This window comes from Megalobrama amblycephala, linkage group LG7, assembly GCF_018812025.1.
Source record: "Megalobrama amblycephala isolate DHTTF-2021 linkage group LG7, ASM1881202v1, whole genome shotgun sequence".
NCBI classification, from domain to species: Eukaryota; Metazoa; Chordata; class Actinopteri; order Cypriniformes; family Xenocyprididae; genus Megalobrama; species Megalobrama amblycephala.
In genome coordinates, this window is record NC_063050.1 from 32,334,203 (window position 1) to 32,357,126 (window position 22,924).

The 22,924-nt window shown below is 37.3% G+C and overlaps 1 protein-coding gene across 1 annotated transcript in view; it reads left to right on the forward strand.

The window, feature by feature from the left end:
- The window catches only part of pcca (propionyl-CoA carboxylase subunit alpha), a 60,273-nt gene that overhangs the window by 13,639 nt on the left and 23,710 nt on the right, over positions 1-22,924 (forward strand). Inside the window, exons 7-14 of the mRNA XM_048197103.1 lie at positions 4,444-4,575; positions 11,285-11,321; positions 11,428-11,506; positions 12,398-12,500; positions 15,081-15,175; positions 16,952-17,102; positions 19,288-19,431; positions 21,906-21,980. Of these exons, the coding sequence (XP_048053060.1) occupies positions 4,444-4,575; positions 11,285-11,321; positions 11,428-11,506; positions 12,398-12,500; positions 15,081-15,175; positions 16,952-17,102; positions 19,288-19,431; positions 21,906-21,980 (816 nt within the window). The remainder of the gene's footprint in view (positions 1-4,443; positions 4,576-11,284; positions 11,322-11,427; positions 11,507-12,397; positions 12,501-15,080; positions 15,176-16,951; positions 17,103-19,287; positions 19,432-21,905; positions 21,981-22,924) is intronic.

Here is a 22,924-nt window from a genome sequence, read left to right on the forward strand (position 1 = left end):
AAACTCAACTATTAAAAAAGGTTCAAACATTCACTGATGCTCCAGAAGGAAACACGATGCATTATGAGCCGGGGGGTGAAAACTTTTGAACAGGATGAAGATGTCCAAATTTTTCTTATTTTGTTGAAACATTATATTTTTTTTCATTTAGTACTGCCCTTCAGAACCAACAGAAGATACTTGCATGTTTCCTGGGAGACAAATTAAGTACAATTTACCTTGATCTTCGAATTCAAAAAGTGCATCAGTAATGCATAAAGTTAATGCATCAGTGAATGTTTGAAACTTTTTTTAATAGTTGTGTTTGAGTCCCTCAGTCATCCTCAGTGTGAAAAGATGGATCTCAAAATCATACAGCATCACTGCTGGAAATGGTTCAAATATGCAAAAAAATCATTCAAAACTGAAAAATCTGCAGGACCTGGAGGATTTTTCTGATGAACATTGGGCAGTTTAACTGCTCAGAACAAACAAGGGACTCATGAACAACCATCACAAAACAAAAAAATAGTTGTAGATCATCCAGGTTACTTATTCAAAAGAAATACCTACTCTGAGATTTCAGATGCAGTTTGTAATGGTCTGTGGTGACTTGAATCAAGATGTAAATGTGCTGACATGGGGAAAAGGGATAGCTTTGGTCATTCTCATTTCCTTGCCAACAGTAATTCAGTTTAAAACTATTCAAACACACAAGACTTTCATAAAATTACATAAAAAGAGTAAAAGCTCAGAATCAATTGAGGTCTGTTTTTATTTTATTTTAGCAGCTCCACTTGACAGTCTATAATAGCATTGTCTCAACCAATGTTTGGAATACATGTTTGACTTGAATAGTGGCAGATGGCAGGAAGGTGTGAAACTTCAGTTTAAGAAAGTAGAACCCTTTGAAAAAAATGTTGTGGTGCAGAAATTACACACTTAAGGCCCGTTCACACCAAGGATGATAACTATAAAGGTAGCTATAAAGATATAGTTTTAAAAATCGTTCTCAATATTAAAGAATAGCATAGTTTACACCACAGCTATAGCGATAACAGAGAAACTATTTCATTGGAATCACTTTCAGAATGATTTTATCCAGCTGATGAACGATAAAAACATTGACAAGCCAATCAGAATCCATCCTGCTGTAATGAGCTCGAGCATTTAAAGTTACAAACAAGCATGCGCTTAGAATAAACAGAATATCGTCCGCTGGTGTGGACGCTAATATAGTTATCGTTCTTGGTGTGAATGGGCCTTTAACTTTTAAATATAATTAAATTTTATAATAAAAACATGAATGTCTTTTAGCTAATAATACTAGTACTTTAATCTCTGTTCAACCTGTTTTACCATGACTAATTCCATTTTCCCCAAAAAATCAGTGCAGAACAGTCTGATTGTGTGTGGGCTTACAAATGAGACAGCAGTGTCATAGTAATGCATCACTTACAGAAAATAGTAAATGCAATGATTCACAGATTTACAGAAAGTAGTATAAGCATAAGCTTTTCATTTAAACCATATGTTTCCCTTATGTTATGTATTAAGCTATTAGAAGTTTTTTGTTTTAATTTTGTATTTTCAGGATATTTTCTTCCAGCTTACCATATATACTTAATTGCTTTGGAAAACAGAGTTTGTTATATGAATAAATGTAAATAATTAGTTTCATAACCAATCCCTCAACCACATCTGTACCTGTTCAGTTCAGTTCTCTCTACCTTTCCATCCCCCATTCACTCTTTTACATTTTCCTATATGCATGTGCACACACACACACAGATGAGTGGGCCATCCACTTGCCTTCTGTGTGTGTGTGGAAATGAAGATGTCATTACATTAGCAGTTGAATAGCGATACCCCCCACATGAATAAGAGGTGAATGAGCCCCCCATCCTGAATAGCTGCCCCCTCTGCCCGACTGTTAGTACAGTTTTACGCAGCGCAAACGATTGGCCAGAGCCCCTGGGCATGCGCAGCTTCAGCCTAGAGAGCTCTGTTAGGATTACCTCTACAGCCTCTTTAGCATGTTAAAAGAGAAGCGCTTTTCAATAGCAGAGAGGAGATTGAGTTTGAGTGGAGTGTGCGTGTGTGTTTTCATGCCTTTTCACTCTTTGGATGTTGTCTTCAACAAGATGTTTTCATTATCCTGGTGTTCTCTTGCTCACGTGTGCAGTTGTACACAAGTTCTCGACACTTCTAGAGGCTCACACTCTTTTTACTGTTGTTGTAGTGGCTTGCTGGTTGTTTAGCACTTTAAATGTAACACATGCACAAATACACATGAGGGAAGTGTAAAGATGGACAGAAGGAGGAGAGAGATTGAGTGACATCTGAATGGGCCCAACCGTTTTATTTGATTTCATTTTCCAGAACCTGACAGAGACACAGACAAGGGTTTGAGTGAAAGGTCTCTAGCATGACCGAGGCCACTGTAATTTGTCAGTGCATATAAAAAATAAACAGTGATATTGTGTCCCATGTATGTATTTTTTCTTTTGTTTCATGTCCCCTGTTTTTTGTTTTGTTTTTATTTAGTTTTTTTCTAGTTTTGTTTGTTTTGCTTTCTAGTTTTTTTGCATTTATTTTTATTTTATTTTTAGAGTGCTATTGTGTCCCATTTGTTTTTTTGTTTTTCATTTCATGTCCCCTGTTTTTGTTTGTTTTTGTTTGCTTTCTAGTTTTGTTTTTTTGTTTTTGCTTTCTAGTTTTGTCTATTTTTTTTTTCTTTCTAGTTTTGTTTAGTTTTTGCTTTCTAGTTTTTTGTTTGTTTGCTTTCTAGTTTTGTTTTGTTTTTGCTTTCTAGTTTTTTTTTTTTTTTTTGCTTTCTAGTTTTGTCTAGTTTTGTTTTGTTTTTGTTTTTTGCTTTCTAGTTTTTTGCTCTATTTTTTATTTTACAGCACAATTGTTTTCAGTACTTTTTGAAACATAATTTAAAATAGTAAACTGTCTGTAGTTACTTCAAGGATTCATTTGCCTTATTCGTTTCAATCAACCTTTTTGTTCATGTGAATTTTTGATTCAGTGAAAAATAAACTTCTCTACTTTATAGTTTTAGTGATTTGTAATGGACTTCAGTTGATTACAGAAGTTAAATTTGTTGACACCTTAGTTTGTTTTTTTCCCAAGCACTTGTCAAGAACAAACAGATCACTTTTTTTTTTGCCTCATTTAGATTTATCCTTTATCTCATGACACCATGGGTCCAGTTGGAGCTGAAAGAGTCATGGGGTCAAATCCCTCTTTTAATTACAGAGCTCCGTGGGTTCTGCGCGCCTCAGGCATACTATCTGTAGTATATTAGCCAGGAAGCAATAGCCTCCCGATTCTCGAGACTAACAAAGAAAAGAACAGATCTCCTTTTTCCCGTTCTATTTTCTGGCTTCGTTATTTAGATGTATGTTTCTGCAGGCATTACCTGAAGCTACCTTTCTTTACATCACCAAAGTTCAAACCCTGGGGTTCTTTTTTGTGAAGGGATTTGGTTCCCGTGGCAACAAAAGTATGGTAGCTTACCTCTTTTGATGTTGAGAGATTTAGATATTCAAGATGTCACTATGCTGTGTGTGACCAGTGCTTATAGTAACTTTTTTATATACAAGTATGTTTACTTGAGTTTACATGTGTCAATAAAAAAATAATAATAACTTTATAAAGAAATGGTTTCTATTTGTTTACAAAACTAATTTCTCTAATTTCAAGTATTTCATCATAAATCTTTCTATATACTTATTTTTGATGTGTATATATATTTACTCCAGTCTTCAGTGTCACATGATCCTTCAGAAATCAATCTAATATGCTGATTTACTGCTCAGTATACATTTCTTATTATTATCAATGTTATAATTATCAATTTCAAACAGTAATAAGTTTTTAGGAAGAACAGAACATTCAAAAGAACAGCATTTATTTGAAATATAAATCATTTGTAATATTATAAATGTCTTTACTGTCACTTTTGATCAGTCTAATGCATCCTGGATGAATAAAAGCTTTAATTTCCTTAATGGGGAAAAAGGGGAAAAAAAAGAAAAAAGAAAATCTTACCGACCCCAAACTTTTGAACTCTAGTGTAAGTTCTTTAAGATCATGAGAAATATACATAAGTCATACATAAGTGTGTCCAAACTTTTGACTGGCACTGTGAAAGGTGAAAAAGTGGAACCTGGTTTCAGATGATGCACAGTGGTATATATCACCAGAAAAGTACAGCTTGATCACATAATGTGCAGGTGTGTTGAGGTTTGATGTAGGAATAAAAATGGGATGTGTGTTATAATGAATGATCTGATTATCTCTGAGTCATGCGAGTCATGCAGTGAGACGTGACATTTTCTGATGGTTGCCTTGATACTTTTCATGCCTATGGTCTTGATTTGTGAGTAAGATCTCCTTAGAATAAATAACTAAGATGACATAAAATGTGCCTTATTATAAATTCTTTTTCTACAGGCGGCAGAGGGGGTGACCTTCATTGGTCCTGACACGCATGCCATCCAGGCCATGGGGGATAAGATCGAGAGCAAACTCATCGCCAAAGCTGCCAAAGTCAACACCATCCCAGGCTTTGATGGGGTAGTCAAGGTCAGACCAACATTAGGGATTTTTATATATTTATTTATTTTTATGTTTGTCCTCAGTCTTTTCCAAAGAATCTGTCACATCACACATGCTTATGCTTTTTATCTAATAAAAGTGTCTTTTTTATTAGTTTTGCAAATAAATGTGTAATGTTCAGCCTAGCACAGATGGGTGGTTTGTCAAAATTAATAATAAAATTACAAACACCCTTTTCTAGTGGAGCTAAACAAACAGCCTCTTGCTAAAATAATGAAATATACTACATATGTGTTACAGATAACAATATACATATGTTATATAGTTTATGATCAAAAATGTGTAAAAAAAACAAAAAAAAACCTTGAAATATTATTACAATTTAAAATGTTGTTGTTATTTTAAAATATTTTAAAATGTAAATTTTTTATGTGATGGCAAATCTAAATTTTCAGCATCATTACTCCAGTCCTCCATGTCACATGATCCCTCAGAAATCATTCTAATATGCTGATTTGGCATCTCAAGACACATTTCCTATTATTTTCATCAATGTTGAAAACAGTTGTGCGGCTTAATATTTTTATGGAAACTTTTAGCATTCTTTAGGAAGTTCAAAAGAACAGCATTTATTTGAAACAGGCTTGAGTTTTTTTTTTTTTTTTTTTTTTTTACCATGTAAAAGTTTTCATCTAGTGCTTTTCACAATTGCTCATTCATCCAAAAAGTAGTTGACTCTTGGCATTTAGCATCAACAGTCTGTGCTGCCCAAGTCCATTGGTGCATGACAGTTGGATGCAGTTTGTGGACAGAGGAGCTTTCCTTCTCTTGTCACCATGTATTGAACAAGCGCAACAGCAGTCATGTGAGCCCTGACCAGTCAAAACAGACCCAAAGCGTCGACTAGTGGCAGAAATAATTTAATAGTCAGTGCAACTCCTGCCATTTACTGTAGCTTCTGTTATGAACTGCATCTTTTGATCATTTTCATGCTGCAAAGGAGTTTACCCCAAAGTCTAATGGAAAATCATGGGAAAGCAAAGATGATTGTTGTTTAAAGTACAGCCTGAGATATTCATCACATAACAAATGGTCCTATAGACATCATTTTGTGTTTTGTACCATTAAGTTGTCATAAATACACTATCATTCAAAAGTTTAAGGTCAGTACACTTTTGTTTAAAGAAATACTTTTTAGTAAGGATGCATTAAATTGATCAAAAGTGACAGTAAAGCCATTTATAATGTTTCAAAAGATTTCTATTCCAAAATGTGCTTTTGAACTTGCTATTCATCAAATAATACTGAAAAAAAATTAGAATAAAAAAATAAGAAATGTAATCAGCATATTAATTGATTTCTGGAAAAAAAAAAAATAAAACAAACAAACGAAAAAAAAAAAACCCTGTGACTCTAAAGACAGTACATTACATTAAATTTTAAAATATATTAAAATGGAAAATATTTTAAATTGTAAAAATATTTCACAATATTACTGTTTTACTGCATTTTTGATCAAATAAATGCACCCATGGTGAACATAAGAGACTTGTTTTAAAATCATTAAAACTGACCTCAAACTTCCGAACAGTAGTGTATATTTGTATGCTACTTGTTCTGTTGCAAAGTATATAACAAAGCTCTTAACCACAATAAAGCTACGTATCAGTCCTCCAAAATGCCTTTAAACTCTTTCTCCTGCCACTATTCCTATTTCCCCTCCCCCACCCATCCCCTCCTCCTGCATGCCATTTAAATGGCCTTTAATGGCCATGTGTGGTGGCCGTTTTGACACTTCCTGGGCTGATAGGGCTCTATAAAGCAAAGATGTGCCGCATGACACTCTGATTGTATGGGCATTACCATCTGTGAACACCTCCTCAACGACCCTGATAACATCAGCACACTGATCACAGTCTGACTCTCACACACACGCAAAAATCTCCCCTTTAGTCCCTTCTGCTGGATTTCTCACCTTAGCTTAACTTCATTTAATGCTAGTGTAGAACTCAACTGCTAATGTATTTTGACGTCTGGTGAGAAAGAAATTTCAATAGTTGTTTCACTATTTCAATAATTGTTTGTAAACAATTATTTTGTCGCCATTTTCAACCCTCAGAGATTCACAGTTGCATAATTGCAACAATTGTTTAAAGCAATTAAATATGACCTATTTGTCACTTAACACAGCAGCTTGCAGTCTGAAAGGAATCACAATTGAATTTTTTTTTATTAATTTTAATTATTATTATTTTTTTTAAATAAATATGAATGAATATGTATGAATATATTGAAGTTTCAGCCTCTTGGTTCTCTGTAAATGGTTTTATTAAGGTCAAAAGCTGTTCTATAAGCATCTGTCTAAATATGCAGTTGAATAAAGGCCCTGATATAGAGCAAAATGTTGTGACGTCATTTCGGGAAAAAAAAAAAAAAGGCCAAAACGAAGTTCGTTTTGTGTTCGTTTCAGGAGTTTGAAACAGCTTGGCTGTGTCCAAAATCTCCCCCTATACCCTCATTCACTATTCCCTACGTTAGTTCATTAATATAGTTCACTTGAGGGAGTGAATGAAAATGAGTGAATGAAGGGCTGCCACATTTGCATAGTTTGTGCTTGCTGTTTAATAATTATTTGAACCTTGGCAAACTGGCATCTCCTGTAGTAATGAAAAGATTTATCTTGTACTCCGTCATAGAAACTAGCATGTATAAACCTTAATTAAACAATTTAATAATCAATTAAAAATGATTTTATACCTGTATGATATTATGCTGTACCCACATTGGACCAGCGGTTTGGAAAATGCATGGATGAATGGATGATTCAGCTGTGTGCGCCATCTTCTGGTCAGATGCGGGAATTCATTCTATGCGCAACTCTCACAGTGCTTTATGGGTATTCTCAAGCCATTAAGCGTACGTTAGGTTTACACTCGTTATTGCAGTGCATTGTGGGATTGAATGAGTGCACTCGATAATGTCCACTGTGGTTTCAGACACCACTACAGATGGCTGTTCCCTCAAATAGTGCCCTATTTAAGCGATTAGGGGGCAATTTCGGACAAAGCCGAAGTTTGTTTTCTGTTCCTTTTAGGAAATCTGTATGAAACTGTTTGCCAAAGTGATCTTTCCAGAAAAGTTCGCTCTGGCTGGTAAACACCTTTGAACTATGGTCCGTGGCAACTGACCGTTCGTAAAGACCTGCCCCCTTTAGTTACTGTTGCTTCATCCGACAAGCCATGTCGCTCTCACGCCACACATCATGCAGTGAAAAATAGGCTATATTATGGAGCAAAGAGGACACGGACAACGGACGTGTCGACAGACAAGACAGAGAAGGTTACTTTTGATATGAAACAAAGTCTCAAATTTCATATTTTGTCATTTTTAAAGAAATTTAAACAATAAATACCATTTTGTGGCTCTTTAATGTGTCGTGACAGGTCGCTGTAGCGCCTCAGTTCAAGTGGCTCATGAACCGATCATCTCTTACTACTAGTTAATTTATAGCATCAAATAAACATGAATGAAATAAGAAGGGATGTTTTTTTTTTCAACCACGAGAAGACATTAGTGCGCACCTGTAACATAGTTCGTATGTACGGGAAGGAGGAGGCGGGAACCGGCGAACGTTGAACACAACTTTAATCTCAAAATAAACAAACAAAACGAAAGTAATGCCGGCAGACCCTCGCGGACGTCTGCCGGCCACACAAACATAATAAAGCATAAAATAAAGTCCAGGCCTGGTCCTCTCTCGTCCTTCACTGTCGTCGCTCCTCCTTTTATGCCTCCGGAGCTCCTCTGTGAGAGACTCGAGGCCGCCGCGCCTCGCAGGTGATGCTCATTATCACTCGTGTCACCGGCCTCGCGCCGTTTCCTCACGGCTCTCGCCCGCCCTGCTCGTCACATACCCCCATCGCCCCTCGCAGGCCGGAGGGTACTCCCGAGACTGCGCTCTACTCCCCCCCGGGGCCTGTCTCGGCAGCACCTGGGGGTAAGGACAGATGAGATGAGAGAAAGGAGACGGAAGCAAGGGGAGCGACAGAACGAGAGAGGGAAGAGAGGAAAAAGAGAAAAAAAAATTCTTGGTCCGGTTCCCAGACACACTGCCGCTCGGTCCTCAGCCAGCCGGGAGGCTCTTCCTCGCAGTGCCATGCGATGGCACTGGACGCTCGGTGGACGGCCCGATCCTCGACTGCCTCCTGGCGGACGGCGATGGCTCCTCCGGTTGAGGGCAGCCGGCAGCGAGTCCGCCGTCCCCTGCTCCTCCCCTTCATGGTGGACGGTAGCAGGCTCCGGCCCACGGCAGACAACGGCACTCCTCCGCTCCCTCCAGGATGGCAGCCACCCCACCTCGTCCCAGGAGCACGGCATCCGGGTCTCCGTCCCACCTTTCACAAGACTCCAGTACCATCGCCTCGGGCAGCCTCTTGCGGTCTTCACTTCCGCGCTACCCGAACTCCGCAACACCGCGATCCCCCTCAGCAGCGAGGGCTCTCCGACAGCATGTCCCTCCTTCCTCCCGGGTTTCGGCACCAATGTAACACAGTTCGTATGTACAGGAAGAAGGAGGCGGGAACCGGCGAACGTTGAACACAACTTTAATCTCAAAATAAACAAACAAAACGAAAGTAATGCCGACAGACCCTCGCGGACGTCTGCCGGCCACACAAACATAATAAAACATAAAATAAAGTCCAGGCCTGGTCTTCTCTCGTCCTTCACTGTCGTCGCTCCTCCTTTTATGCCTCCGGAGCTCCTCCGTGAGAGACTCTAGGCCGGCGCGCCTCGCAGGTGATGCTCATTATCACTCGCGTCACCGGCCTCGCGCCGTTCCCTCACGGCTCTCACCCACCCTGCTCGTCACAGCACCATATCTCAAGTTCAAGTCCACCGTCCTTAATCTACTAACTCCTCTGACTGCTTTGTCAGACAAAATGGCGGATTCTGCGTTATGACTGGTTAGATCGCCTGTCAATCAAACTCCAGGCGAAGGGTCAATTACGTAATAGTTAGGTGTGCTCTGAGGCTCTGCCTTCTTTGACGTGGAAATCTTCTCCGGTTCGTTTCTTCAGTTGGTCCGTCGAGGTCAGACGTCCGCGAGTAAAAACATGGACACACTGGAGCGTCGTTTTATTGTAGAAAATGTTGTTGTTGTAACAGTACAGTATACTAACAATATAGGGCTGGGCGATATATCGCATGCGATTGTCACGCGCATTTCGTCAGAAAGCCGGTTCCCTGATTACCGCTAAATCGCCATCACCTGCTTTCAAATGGAGCGGCATTTAATAGACAGAGCCGTAGTTCACTGAAAAGCCACGCAATATCGCGTTCATATCGCAGATGAATCGCCTTCGATAATGAACGCGATATTGCGTGGCTTTTCAGTGAACTACGGCTCTGTCTATTAAATGCCGCTCCATTTGAAAGCAGGTGATGGCGATTTAGCGGTAATCAGGGAACCGGCTTTACTGACGAAATGCGCGTGACAATCTCATGCGATATATCGCCCAGCCCTATAACAATATATGCTTGCGTATTTCAAACTTCTTTTTACACCAAAGCAAAGAGCGAAAATGAAGTTCATCAAGTCACTTCAGTCACTGATGACTAATTTCAGCTATTTTATTTTTGTCACATGATATAACATTATAGATCACATTTAAAGTGAAATGAAAGCCTTTGTAGAATTTTTTTTCCCCTTTAAAACCATTGTAGATTTTTCCTCCTATTTTTCAAGTACCTTTATTTATAGATTTTATTGTTAAACCCTTGTTGCAGAGCTAGACTTTGCCAGCCAATCTTGAAACCTAAAATACACCATAAAATTATGAATTAACCCCCCCCCCTCCCCCAGAATATTAGAACTTTATTTTACACAATCTATTACTGACCTTCAGTTGTGGAACCATTTCCACCAATATCAACATTTTTGAGCTTTAAAATAGTTGGTCCCACTTTATATTAAGTGGCCTTAACTACTATGTACTTACATTTAAATTAATCATTTGATACAATGCACTTATTGTGTAAATACATGTTTTTACATTGTACTTATATTTTAAAAACTCCTGCATGTAATTACATTTGTAATTAATTTCTGTAATTACATTTATAATTACACTGTTGAACCATCCCTTACACCATACCCCTACCCTTAAACCTACCCATACCACCAAAGCTTTCCCTAACCTTACCTGTATCCCACCTCAATAGCAGCAAAAGTGTTTTGCAATTCAGTATGAACCCAATAAGTACATTGTACTTATTTTTTTTTGATGTAAGTACATAGTAGTTAAGGCCACTTAATATAAAGTGGGACCAAATAGTTTCAAAGGTTAGTGTACTTAAGTGTCAGCAAAGATGTGAGGGTAAATTTCACTTGTGAATAGCATATTTTTAGTGTCATTTCATATAAAGCTGTGATTAAGCAATATGTATGATAATATTTCAATGTATTTCAGATTCAGAAATTATCCTTCGAAAAAAATTCACCCTCATTTACACCACTTTAGCATATACCACAATGCCATTTTATAGAAATCTTCTTGACCTTTGACATAATTTGTGTCCTCATTGTTAGTATACAGTTACTGGAGGTAGTGAAAACTATGATGCTGTGCAGCTCCCTCTGCTGGACTAGATGAGGAACTGAATTCTCTTACCTGCTGCAGTCCACATCTCACAGATACGCATGTACTAAACAAGTTATGTTTATGTTTTATTGAAGGATGCAGAGGAGGCTGTGAGAATTGCCGGAGAAATTGGTAAGAGTGATTTAAAATGTAGACATTTTATCATCGTTTGCATCTATGAATAATAAGGTAATGTGGTAAATGAAGCTAACTCAGAATTTGTGTCTGTCTCTTGCAGGCTACCCTGTTATGATCAAAGCGTCTGCTGGCGGAGGTGGTAAAGGGATGAGAATTGCCTGGAATGATGAGGAAACCAGGTGAGACGTGAAGAAAGCTGATTCAGGGATATTTGTAATACTAAAGGATAACAGACATCTGATCACTAGATAGAACATGAGACCCTGTGTAAGTTTTCTTTGGAGAGAGTCAGTCTAAGGTACTATTTCAAGCAGTAATAAGCTTTATTAAGCTAATTAGTTAATTAAATGAATTTGGTTTTGGGTCAGTGTTATAGGGAATTGTACAGTTGTACAGTTTTACAGCTTAAGCGACAAGGGTTTTAAATAATCACTTTTCATTTTGTAATCCACATTTACATATTACCATTTACAAATCATCCCCCATGATTCTCTCTCTCTCTCTGCCTCCTTCCCTTCCCTCCCTCCTTATCTTTCTTTGTTCTTACGAATATTAATAAAAACTTCAGTGGGACATGTTGCTGTTAATTGTGTCTTTTATTGCCGTAGGCTGAAGCCGGGCTTTTGTTTAAGCTTTAATTGGATTTATCTTGAGAGGCAAAACAGTCACTCAGAGCAATTCAGTGGAGACAGGACAGAGAGAGAGAGAGAGACAGTGAGAGAGAGAGAGTGAGAGTCATCAGGCAAAGAGATGCTTATCTGCTGAAGTTCCCTGACAACAGCTACTTGAACCGACTTCCAGACAGTTTAGCTAATCTGAGGAAGATCTAGTAGTTCACAGTCAGTCATTCTTCTCTCATTTGTATATAAGCAGACATGAATGATATGTCCGAAGTTAATAATAATAATACTATTTTAACTCTAAACAAAAGTAATTAACAAACAAGTAGTTGATGTACAGTGAAATGTGAAAATTAGAGCATGTGAATCAAAGTATATAGGTTTATGGATTAAAATCGTTGATTGTTATTAGAATGCGATGAAGTCTTATGAAGCTTTGTTTTGTTTCAGGGAAGGCTTTCGTTTCTCCTCTCAGGAGGCAGCATCTAGTTTTGGAGATGACCGTCTGCTGATTGAGAAGTTCATAGATAACCCCAGACATATTGAGATTCAGGTATTTCCTGGATAAGACCACCTTGCTTGTGTATGTGAACATTTAGCCATTCTTTTAAAACGTAAGAATAATAGAATAGTCATCAACATGTATGTAGTGAGCCAAAAATGTTAAATAAAGCAAAAGTTGCTTTAATAAATAGCCAGCTTTTGCCTAGATTCCAGCTAGATAAGACTGTAAGATGACTGTAGATAAGATGTTTGGGGCTGGTAAGATTTTGAAAGAAGTCTCAACGTACAAACGTACAGTAACAACAGTAACATTGTGAAATATTATTGTAATTTATCATTATATTTTATTGTATTTTAAAATGTAATTTATTCCTGTGATGACAGCTGAATTTTCAGCATCATTACTTCTTTTTACAGTCTTTAGTGTCACATGATCCTTCAGAAGTCTAATATGTTGATTTGGTGCTCAAGTAACATTTTTTATTATTACCAATGTTGAAAGCAGTTGTGCTATTTAATACGTAAAATGGAAATGATCAAAAGAAAGTTCAAAAGAACAGTATTTATTTGAAATAGAAATCTTTTGTAACATTATAAATGTCTGTACTGTCAATTTAATGTGTTCTTGCTAAATTAACTAACTAAAACAAATAAATAAATAATTCTTACTGACCCCAAACTCTTGAATGACAGTGTATCTACTGAACACTTGAGTGATGCATATAAATAGCCTTTATTTAACTCATGAATATTAATTAGATAAAACCAGTTTGTCCACCCTATAGTCATAACTGATTGCTGAAAAACAGTTAAATGGGCACTACCTGTATTAGGATTAAGATACCCCTTAGCAATTCATTCAGTTCAAATCCATTCATTGATTCATTGATTCATTCATGTATTTAACATTTTGTCCATTCATTCATTCATTCATTCGTTCATTCGTTCAACAATTTATTCATTTGTTCAACAATTTGTTTGTTCATTCATTTGTAGGGCTGGACGATTATGGCCTAAAATCAAAATCTCGATTAAATGAACATTTTACCTCGATTACGATTAATGAACGATTATTTTGTTTGTTTTTTTTTTGTTTTTTTTGCCCTCATAGTTCAATGTAAATATAATTGACTATTAAAGTTGGGATATTTTTTCCTATTGAAAGAGTGATCTGACATAACAGCTTACAGAAGTTATTTTATCTATGGTTTGTAACATTTCTTACAGATTTCTGCTCGTTGTAAATTGGATAGATAAATTAGCACAGTACCAGTATGTAATGAGAGCGATTGCGTGTGTGAATTAGTCATACTCTCTATTAATTGTGAAGCTGTGGGTTGTAAATAGTTACTTCAAATGTAGAAAAATATATGCTATAAGTTTTGAGTTTCTAAGCTGCTTTAGTGATAAATCACAGGACAGCGCTGATTTCATGTTTTGCGCAGCTACTGTTTGTTTGAGTGTTTGTGCCACAATGCAGCTTCGCGAGCATGATGGCTCGAAATAATATACATCCAGTCGTCTAAAATCGCTTGAATGTCCAAAGTGGCAAACCTTAAAACGAATACAACTGACAAAGTTTAGTGAAGACGCAAGGCTCACCGCTCGCGCGCCATCACTATGTGTTGAACCGGCGTTCACCTCCGTGTTTTGCTTTTATGCCACTGACTGGACTGGACGGGGCGGAGTCACGTGGCTACACACGCGGTAGTATGTTTTTAAGGGGGAAGTATTAACAGGATTAAAAAAACGAAATAACCGACATGGGAAAATTACGTTGGTTAGAGGTTCTGAATTTCGGTTTCGATTACTTTTCGATTAATCGTCCAGTCCTATTCATTCATTCATTCATTCATTCATTCATTCATTCATTCATTCATTCATTCATTCAGCATTTCATTCATTCATGCATTCATTCATTCATTCATTCATTCAGCATTTCATTCAGCATTTCATTATAGAGCACAATAGAGTAATTTTATATCCCATATTTGAAACTGTTTACAGTTTAGGTTAACCCTTACCCGCACAATCTTTCTGTTTACCAGATTAATGTTACTGTTGTAATGTTACCTTTTAGCTTGTAGGAGGTTAGTTTTATTTGAAGGAGTGATTAAGGATCAGGGCTAGTAACCAGCAGGTTGTTGGCTCTACTCCCAGAAAAAGTGAGCCTTGAGTCGTTGTTGTACTGGCTGCTTGGTAACCAGTTAACCTCAGGTTGCACATTCCTCCTCAGCTGATTGTAAATAAAAATTCAAGATTCATTATCATTCCTGTAGTTCAAACAGTAGAGATCGGCACTAGCAATGCCAAGGTCATGTGTTCGATTCTTTGAGAATGCATGAATAGATAATGTATACCTTGATTGCAAAGTAAGTCACTTTGGGTAATAGCACTAAATGTGATTAAAGTCTAGATTCTAAAGCTAAATGCATGATTTTAGAAGAGACTGACTGAAGGGTTTTGAATGAACACCTATGATTTCCCAGTGACTAACTGTCCATTGAAAATGTTTTGCCGTATCACTTTCTCTACAGCAGAGATTATGTTCTCTATACTGTCATAGGATTTTTTTGAGTGGCCATGGTGTGGATATTTGTTCTAATGACTTCTATTCCGTTGTGTGCAGGTGTTGGCGGACAAACATGGCAATGCGCTGTGGCTGAATGAGAGAGAGTGCTCCATCCAGAGAAGAAACCAGAAAGTGGTGGAGGAGGCACCCAGGTTTGTTACAGCATTGCATTTATTTATTTTATAAAATATAAAGTCAACCTGAGAGTTTCTAAGATATGGCACCAAATATAGGTGCTGGTCATATAATTAGAATATCATCAAAAAGTTGATTTTATTTCACTAATTCCATTCAAAAAGTGAAACTTTTTATATTATATTCATTCATTACACAGACTGATATATTTCAAATGTTTCTTTTAATTTTGATGATTATAACTGACAACTAAGGAAAATCCCAAATTCAGTATCTCAGAAAATTAGAATATTACTTAAGACCAATACAAAGAAAGGATTTTTAGAAATCTTGGCCAACTGAAAAGTATGAACATGAAAAGTATGAGCATATCGATCAGTCTGTGTCACTGCTCAGGTGTTATGAGAGTCCAGGTTGCTCTGATAGTGGCCTTCAGGCCTTCTACATTGTTGGGTCTGGCATATCGCATCTTCCTCTTCACAATAACCCATAGATTTTCTATGGGGTTAAGGTCAGGCGAGTTTACTGGCCAATTAAGAACAGGGATACCATGGTCCTTAAACCAGGTATTGGTAGCTTTGGCACTCTGTGCAGGTGCCAAGTCCTGTTGGAAAATGAAATCTGCATCTCCATTAAGTTGGTCAGCAGCAGGAAGCATGAAGTGCTCTAAAACTTCCTGGTATACGGCTGCGTTGACCTTGGACCTCAGAAACAGTGGACCAACACCAGCAGATGACATGGCACCCCAAACCATCACTGACTGTGGAAACTTTACACTGGACCTCAAGCAACGTGGATTGTGTGCCTCTCCTCTCTTCCTCCAGACTCTGGGACCCTGATTTCCAAAGGAAATGCAAAATTAACTTTCATCAGAGAACATAACTTTGGACCACTCAGCATCAGTCCAGTCCTTTTTGTCTTTAGCCCAGGAGAGACGCTTCTGATGCTGTCTGTTGTTCAATAGTGGCTTGACACAAGGAATGCGACAGCCGAAACCCATGTCTTGCATACGTCTGTGCGTAGTGGTTCTTGAAGCACTGACTCCAGCTGCAGTCCACTCTTTGTGAATCTCCCCCACATTTTTGAATGGGGTTTGTTTCACAATCCTCTCCAGGGTGCGGTTATCCCTATTGCTTGTACACTTTTTTTCTACCACATCTTTTCCTTCCCTTCGCTTCTCTATTAATGTGCTTGGACACAGAGCTCTGTGAACAGCCAGCCTCTTTTGCAATGACCTTTTGTGTCTTGCCCTACTTGTGCAAGGTGTCAATGGTCGTCTTTTGGACAACTGTCAAGTCAGCAGTCTTCCCCATGATTGTGTAGCCTACAGAACTAGACTGAGAGACCATTTAAAGGCCTTTGCAGGTGTTTTGAGTTAATTAGCTGATTAGAGTGTGGCACCAGGTGTCTTCAATATTGAACCTTTTCACAATATTCTAATTTTCTGAAATACTGAATTTGGGATTTTCCTTAGTTGTCAGTTATAATCATCAAAATTAAAAGAAATAAACATTTTAAATATATCAGTCTGTGTGTAATGAATGAATATAATATACAAGTTTCACTTTTTGAATGGAATTAGTGAAATAAATCAACTTTTTGATATTCTAATTATGTGACCAGCACCTGTAGTCTAAATGTGAAGCGTGAGGCACTCACCCCGGAAGAAGGGGAAAAAAGTAAATGAAAATTAAATTAAATGAAGTCTTGAATTAAATGTTATGGACCGTAAGCACTACCGCCTTATCTGACTATCTACATTGCTATAAGTTTGTGTTTGTGTGTCTGTTTAGCACCTTTCTGGACCCTGACACTCGGAGAGCAATGGGAGAGCAGGCCGTGTCTCTGGCTAAAGCAGTGAAATACTCCTCAGCTGGCACTGTAGAGTTTCTTGTCGACTCAAAGAAGAACTTCTACTTCTTGGAGATGAACACACGTCTACAGGTTTGTATGTGCATGAGTATGTTTGAAGCACATCATTTTTGCTTTCTTGAAATATCATTACATTACATTCAGGGTTTGAAATTAACACCCGCCACAAAAATCTTATCCAGAATTTACAAAAATTAGGTGGAGCGCATACTATTCTGGTGAAAAAAATTTGCATTGCGCTCTGTACGTGCGGACCCTCCTGAGATTTCAGAATTGCCCCATTCAAGTAGATAGGACTTGGTCTTGGATGCCGAAATAGCTGCCCGGAGGTGTTGCAAATATGGCTGCCAGGTGAACAGACATTCCGTGAAAGGGATTTTGGTAGTAATTACCTCATTTTTTTATTGGAGCCTTACATTAGTGCTGCATTTTGTCTGAGCACCCATTAACGACAAGGCAGACTGTCCTTGCCATTAGAAAAAAATACCTGAAACTTAACATTAGATGTAGGCTTTTAAAAAGAGCTTTAATTTATGCCATTATACAATTGCATTACATGTAGAAATTCAATTAAATATGAAGTTCAAGTACATTAACAACTCTGACATTAAACACACACACACACACACACATTCACAACCTTTTAAAAGATTCAGTTTGAGGGAATTGGGAATATTGTAATAAAGTTACACATTAAATTTTTCCGTAACGTAAATATGTCTGCTCTTTCTCCTTATTTTGGCAGCTTTGCCATACAGAAGGTTTTTGTATAATGGATTTTTTTTTTGTCCAGCATGATTTTTTTTATTTTTTTTGAGTGCTCACTAAATATCTAGGCCCACCATTGTCCAACACAATATTCAAAGATCCCTTCCATAGATATTTCTGTGTAATTATAATCATATATATATAACGGATGATATATATATATATATATATATATATATATATATATATATATATATATATATATATAATATATATATATTAAACACAATTAATTTGTTCCTTTAGGTTCACTTATAATGTTAATAACGTTTTTTTGCACAAAACTCAAATATGCGGAAACATATTTTCAACCCACTTTCTGACACTCTGACTGCAATGATCCGTTTTTAGGGGGTAGCTCCTTTAAAAATGCTTTGTTTACAATGAGGATGCTTTAAAGGGATAGTTCACCCATAAATAAAATTTCTGTCATCATTTACTCACCCTCAAGTTGTTCCAAACCTGTATGAATTTCTTTGTTTTGCTGAACACAAAGGAAGATATTTTGAAGAAAATTTGTAATCAGGCCACTTTGGGGCACCATTGACTTCCATAGTATGTCAAAAAATAAAAAAAAAATAAAAAATAAAAAATACAATAAGTCACTGGTGCCCCACAACTGTTCAGTTTCTCACATTCTTCAAAATATCTTCCTTTGTGTTCAACAGAATAAAGATACTCATACAGGTTTGGAACAACCTGAGAGTGAGTAAATGATGACAGAATTTTCCTTTTTGGGTGAACTATAATAATAATAATAATAATAATAATAATAATAATTTTTATTTATATAGCGCCTTTCCAGAGCTCAAGGATGCTTTACAGGGTACAATTAACAAGGAGGAGATAATATGAGTAGACAATGATGAGAAACAATAATGGACAGGGAAGTATACAGAACGCTGACAAAAATAATCCGAACAGAACAGTGGAAAGACGCGCACAGCATTCTCGACCTGGAAGTGGAAGGAGAATCCACTAAATATATCATATCCCTTTAAGATATGAAACTTGCAGCCTGTTTTAATGGTAAAAGACCTCTTGTATGTCATTTCAATCTAATAAATCTAGTATGGATCACAATGTTGATCTTCATCACCATTTATTTCACTTGCCACCTCACTAGAACCCAGAGCCACAGAGGACATCAAAGTGTCTATAAAGCTCATTAGTGTGGACCTCCCAAAGGGAAACGGGCAGAATGGGGAGGGGCCACATTGCTCTGGGCTGGAAAAAGGTTTAATATTTCCGCTCAGGGTTAATGAGTAGATGTTAGTGGCGCTGTCTGGGTAACAAGAGTCTTTTAAACACCTATGTTAGTGTTTGAGTACGTTTGGTGGGAGACTGTTTTTAGAGTTTTAATTCTGGTGATAAATTCCCTTTTTTTCAGCAAAATTAAATTGATGCAGTATGTACGGTTACATTTGTACACAGCAGTCCATGTTATGTATTATTTTAAGATGTTAGTGAGTGTGTCCTTCTCTCTCAGGTGGAGCACCCAATCACTGAGTGTATCACAGGGCTGGATCTGGTGCAGCAGATGATCCGCATCGCGAAGGGTTACAAACTTCAGCACAAACAGCCCGACATACCCATAAATGGCTGGGCCATCGAGAGCAGAGTCTATGCTGAGGTAAACCAACAAGCAATGTAATGCATAATACAGTGAGTTCTTAGTGTTTCTGAGATTAGTCATGGGCTGATGTTTCAGTTGGTTTTAATCTCAAATATCAACAGATAATTGTGCCCTTGCTGGGTAACAGAAAATCTACTGCTGGTCAGAGAATAATTTTCTTTTTATTTCAAACATCTTGAGTGAATTAGGTTATTACTGTACAAAATATATTTAGTTTTAGCAATTTTGTACCTTCCTCTTTTGACCATTATTCTTTTTATTATTCATTATGTGTAGTGTATAATCATTCTGTATAACTTTGTTTTAAATTCTATGTATGTGAATATACCAGTACATTTTTTTTTTTGGAATTTAATATTTTTATTACGCAAGGATGCATTAAATAGATCAAAAGTGACAGTAAAGTCTGTTCTTAGTAAAGCTTAATACACTAAATACACGCTTCAATACTTTTGAACTTTCAAATCATCAAAGAATCCTGAAACAATGTATCATGGTTTCCACAAAAAATATTTAGCAACACATGGATAATAATAAGAAATGTTTCATAAGCACCTAATCAGCATATTAGAATGATTTCTGAAGGATCGTGTGACACTGAAGACTGTAAAGTAATAATGCTAAAAAGTCAAATTTGCCATCACAGGAATAAATTACATTTTAAAATGTATTAAAGGTCCCGTTCTTCGTGATCCCATGTTTTAAACTTTAGTTAGTGTGTAATGTTGTTGTTAGAGTATAAATAAAATCTCTAAAATTGTAAAGCTCAAAGATCAATGCCAAGCGAGATATTTTATTTAACAGAAGTCGCCTACATCGAACGGCCAGTTTGGACTACATCCCTCTACTTATATACACAAGAGTTGCGTTTGTAGAGTGTGTTTGTCGCCATGTCGTCGAAACGCTGTTATTTTCATCCCGCAGTCCAATCACCGGGTCTGATTCCGGCTCAAATTGATAGGGTAAAATTAAAGACATGTTTACAATAACACTGAGCGCGTGCATCTCCACGTTATGGTAAGAGGCGTGACCTTTCCGGGCAAGATGCGCTAAACTGCTGTCGAATCACAACACAGGAACCGCTGGCACAATCAGAACTCGTTACGTATTTCTGAAGGAGGGACTTCATAGAACAAGGAAGTCATCAGCCCGTTTTTATGACAGTGGAAACAGCGGTATACATACAAGTAAATTATGTGAAAAATACTGTGTTTTTTTACACGCGAAACATGAACACATGTTATATTGCACACTATAAACACAATCAAAGCTTCAAAAAACCATGAAAAACGGGACCTTTAAAATAAAAAACAGTTCTGTTAAATTGTAATAATATTTCACAATATTACTTTTTTACTGTATTTTTGATCAAATAAATGCATTCTTGGTGAGCATAAAATCTTACCGACCCCAGACCTTTGAATGGTAGTGTATACACAGTCCTGTTCAAAAACGTATTTGCTTCATAGAAACAGATTTTTTCAGATGTTGATTTATATATTTTGCTTTAGTGTGCCAGCAGGAAACATACATTTTAGATTTCCAAATATTCCTTTTGCAAATATTGTATTACAGCAGGATGTAGGTATGGAGTTATGGCCCACACAGAGACCTGACCTCACTATCATTGAGTCTGGGCTTACATAAATTGAAGCAGTTAAGACTGAATAAATCCATAGAAGAACTGTCGCAACTTTTCCAAGATTCCTAGAACAACCTTAAAAACACACTTCCTTAATTTTTAGTGCATTTATTTGGTGAGAAATTTCAGCCCAAAATAAATAAGGGGAGAAAAAAAAACTTCTGTTTTACATCAGCGGTCCTGACCATTGATTTAAAACATTGACTTTGATGTGATATTATTTTCAAATGTGATCTATACGTTATTGACAGATTTACCCACATAATTGTTTATCTTTCACAGATATTTTGAGTAGGTCCTGCGCTAGTGTAGGATTTGTCTTCATGATGGATTATCCTGGCATCGTTTTGTTTACGTTCAGCTTTAAGATGATTTCCCATTACATTTTGGTTTTAAAAAACGGGGATACGGATCATTTTCACTCCTTCAGCGGAGCTGTTTAATCCTGGACTCACCTTAATCTGTGTCTGACAGACTGGCTTTTGTGTGCTCAGGATTTATTATAGCCAGACATTTTTATATGCCTGAATAACACCTATTCGGATGATAAGAATATTGAATTCATCAATATTCAGTAAACTCACTCCAACATAGTGTGGATCTTCTGTCTCATCTCATCATGCTAAAATGTGCTGGCCCAACTGGATGTCAGAAGCGTTTGTGCCTGCCAAAGATGAGCGAAAACGAGCAGACCTTGTTAACCCATCTTAACTGAACTGCAGTTTGACCTGAGTTAAGACATAAGCTTTGAGGTTAGGCTCTTGGCCTTTTGTTTCCTGTGTTTTATTTGAGAGCTAATATTTCTTCTCTCTATCGCTCTCTTTTTCAGGATCCATACAAATCATTTGGTCTTCCCTCCATCGGTCGGCTCTCTCAGTACCAGGAGCCGCTCGACTTGGCTAACGTTAGTACACAGATCTGTTTAGCCACTTTTTTTCTGCTCTTTTTTTTTCTTCACACACAGAAAGCAGTGGATGGCCCACTTGTGTGTGTGTGTGTGTGTGTGTGTGTGTGTGTGTGTGTGTGTGTGTGTGTGTGTGTGTGTGTGTGTGTGTGTGTGTGTGTGTGTATGTGTGCGCGCGCGCGTGTGTGTGTGTGTGTGTGTGTGTGTGTGTGTGTGTGTGTGCGTGCGTGCGTGCGTTTTTGTGACATCAGGACACAAATGTGTATAATGACATGGGTATGACATAGGTATTACAAGGACAGGGTGACTTATGAGGACATTACCCCATGTCCCCATTTTTCAAAAGGCTTATAAATCATACAGAATAGTTTTTTTGAGAAAGTAAAAATGTGTTTTCTGTTTTCTGTGATGGGTAGGGGAAGTGTAGGGGGATAGAATGTACAGTTTGTACAGTATAAAAACCATTACGCTTATGGAATGTCCCCACAATACACAAAAACAAATATGTGTGTGTGTGCGTGTGTGTGCGTGTGTGTGCGTGTGTGTGCGTGTGTGTGTGTGTGTGTGTGTGTGTGTGTGTGTGTGTGTGTGTGTGTGTGTGTGTGTGTGTGTGTGTGTGTGTGCACGCAGGGACGACTGGCTTGGATTTAACAGCATCCAACCTATAATGATGATGCTTGCTCAGAACATTATATTCTTTCTCTGTATGTATGATCACTTCACATTATGAACTATAAATCGTTCTGCTAATGTTTTGAGCAAGAACTTTTCTATTTTATTTCTAGGTTGTTGATTAAAAGTTAAAGCTAAAATGCAAGAATCTAGATTGCAAGATTGGGGCCAATTGTAAAACTAGTGATTTCAATTAAAGGTGCTAAAGAGGATGTTTTGTTTTGTTTTATACATTTTTGCAATATTACTTCAAACTGTCTTTACTAACTGAT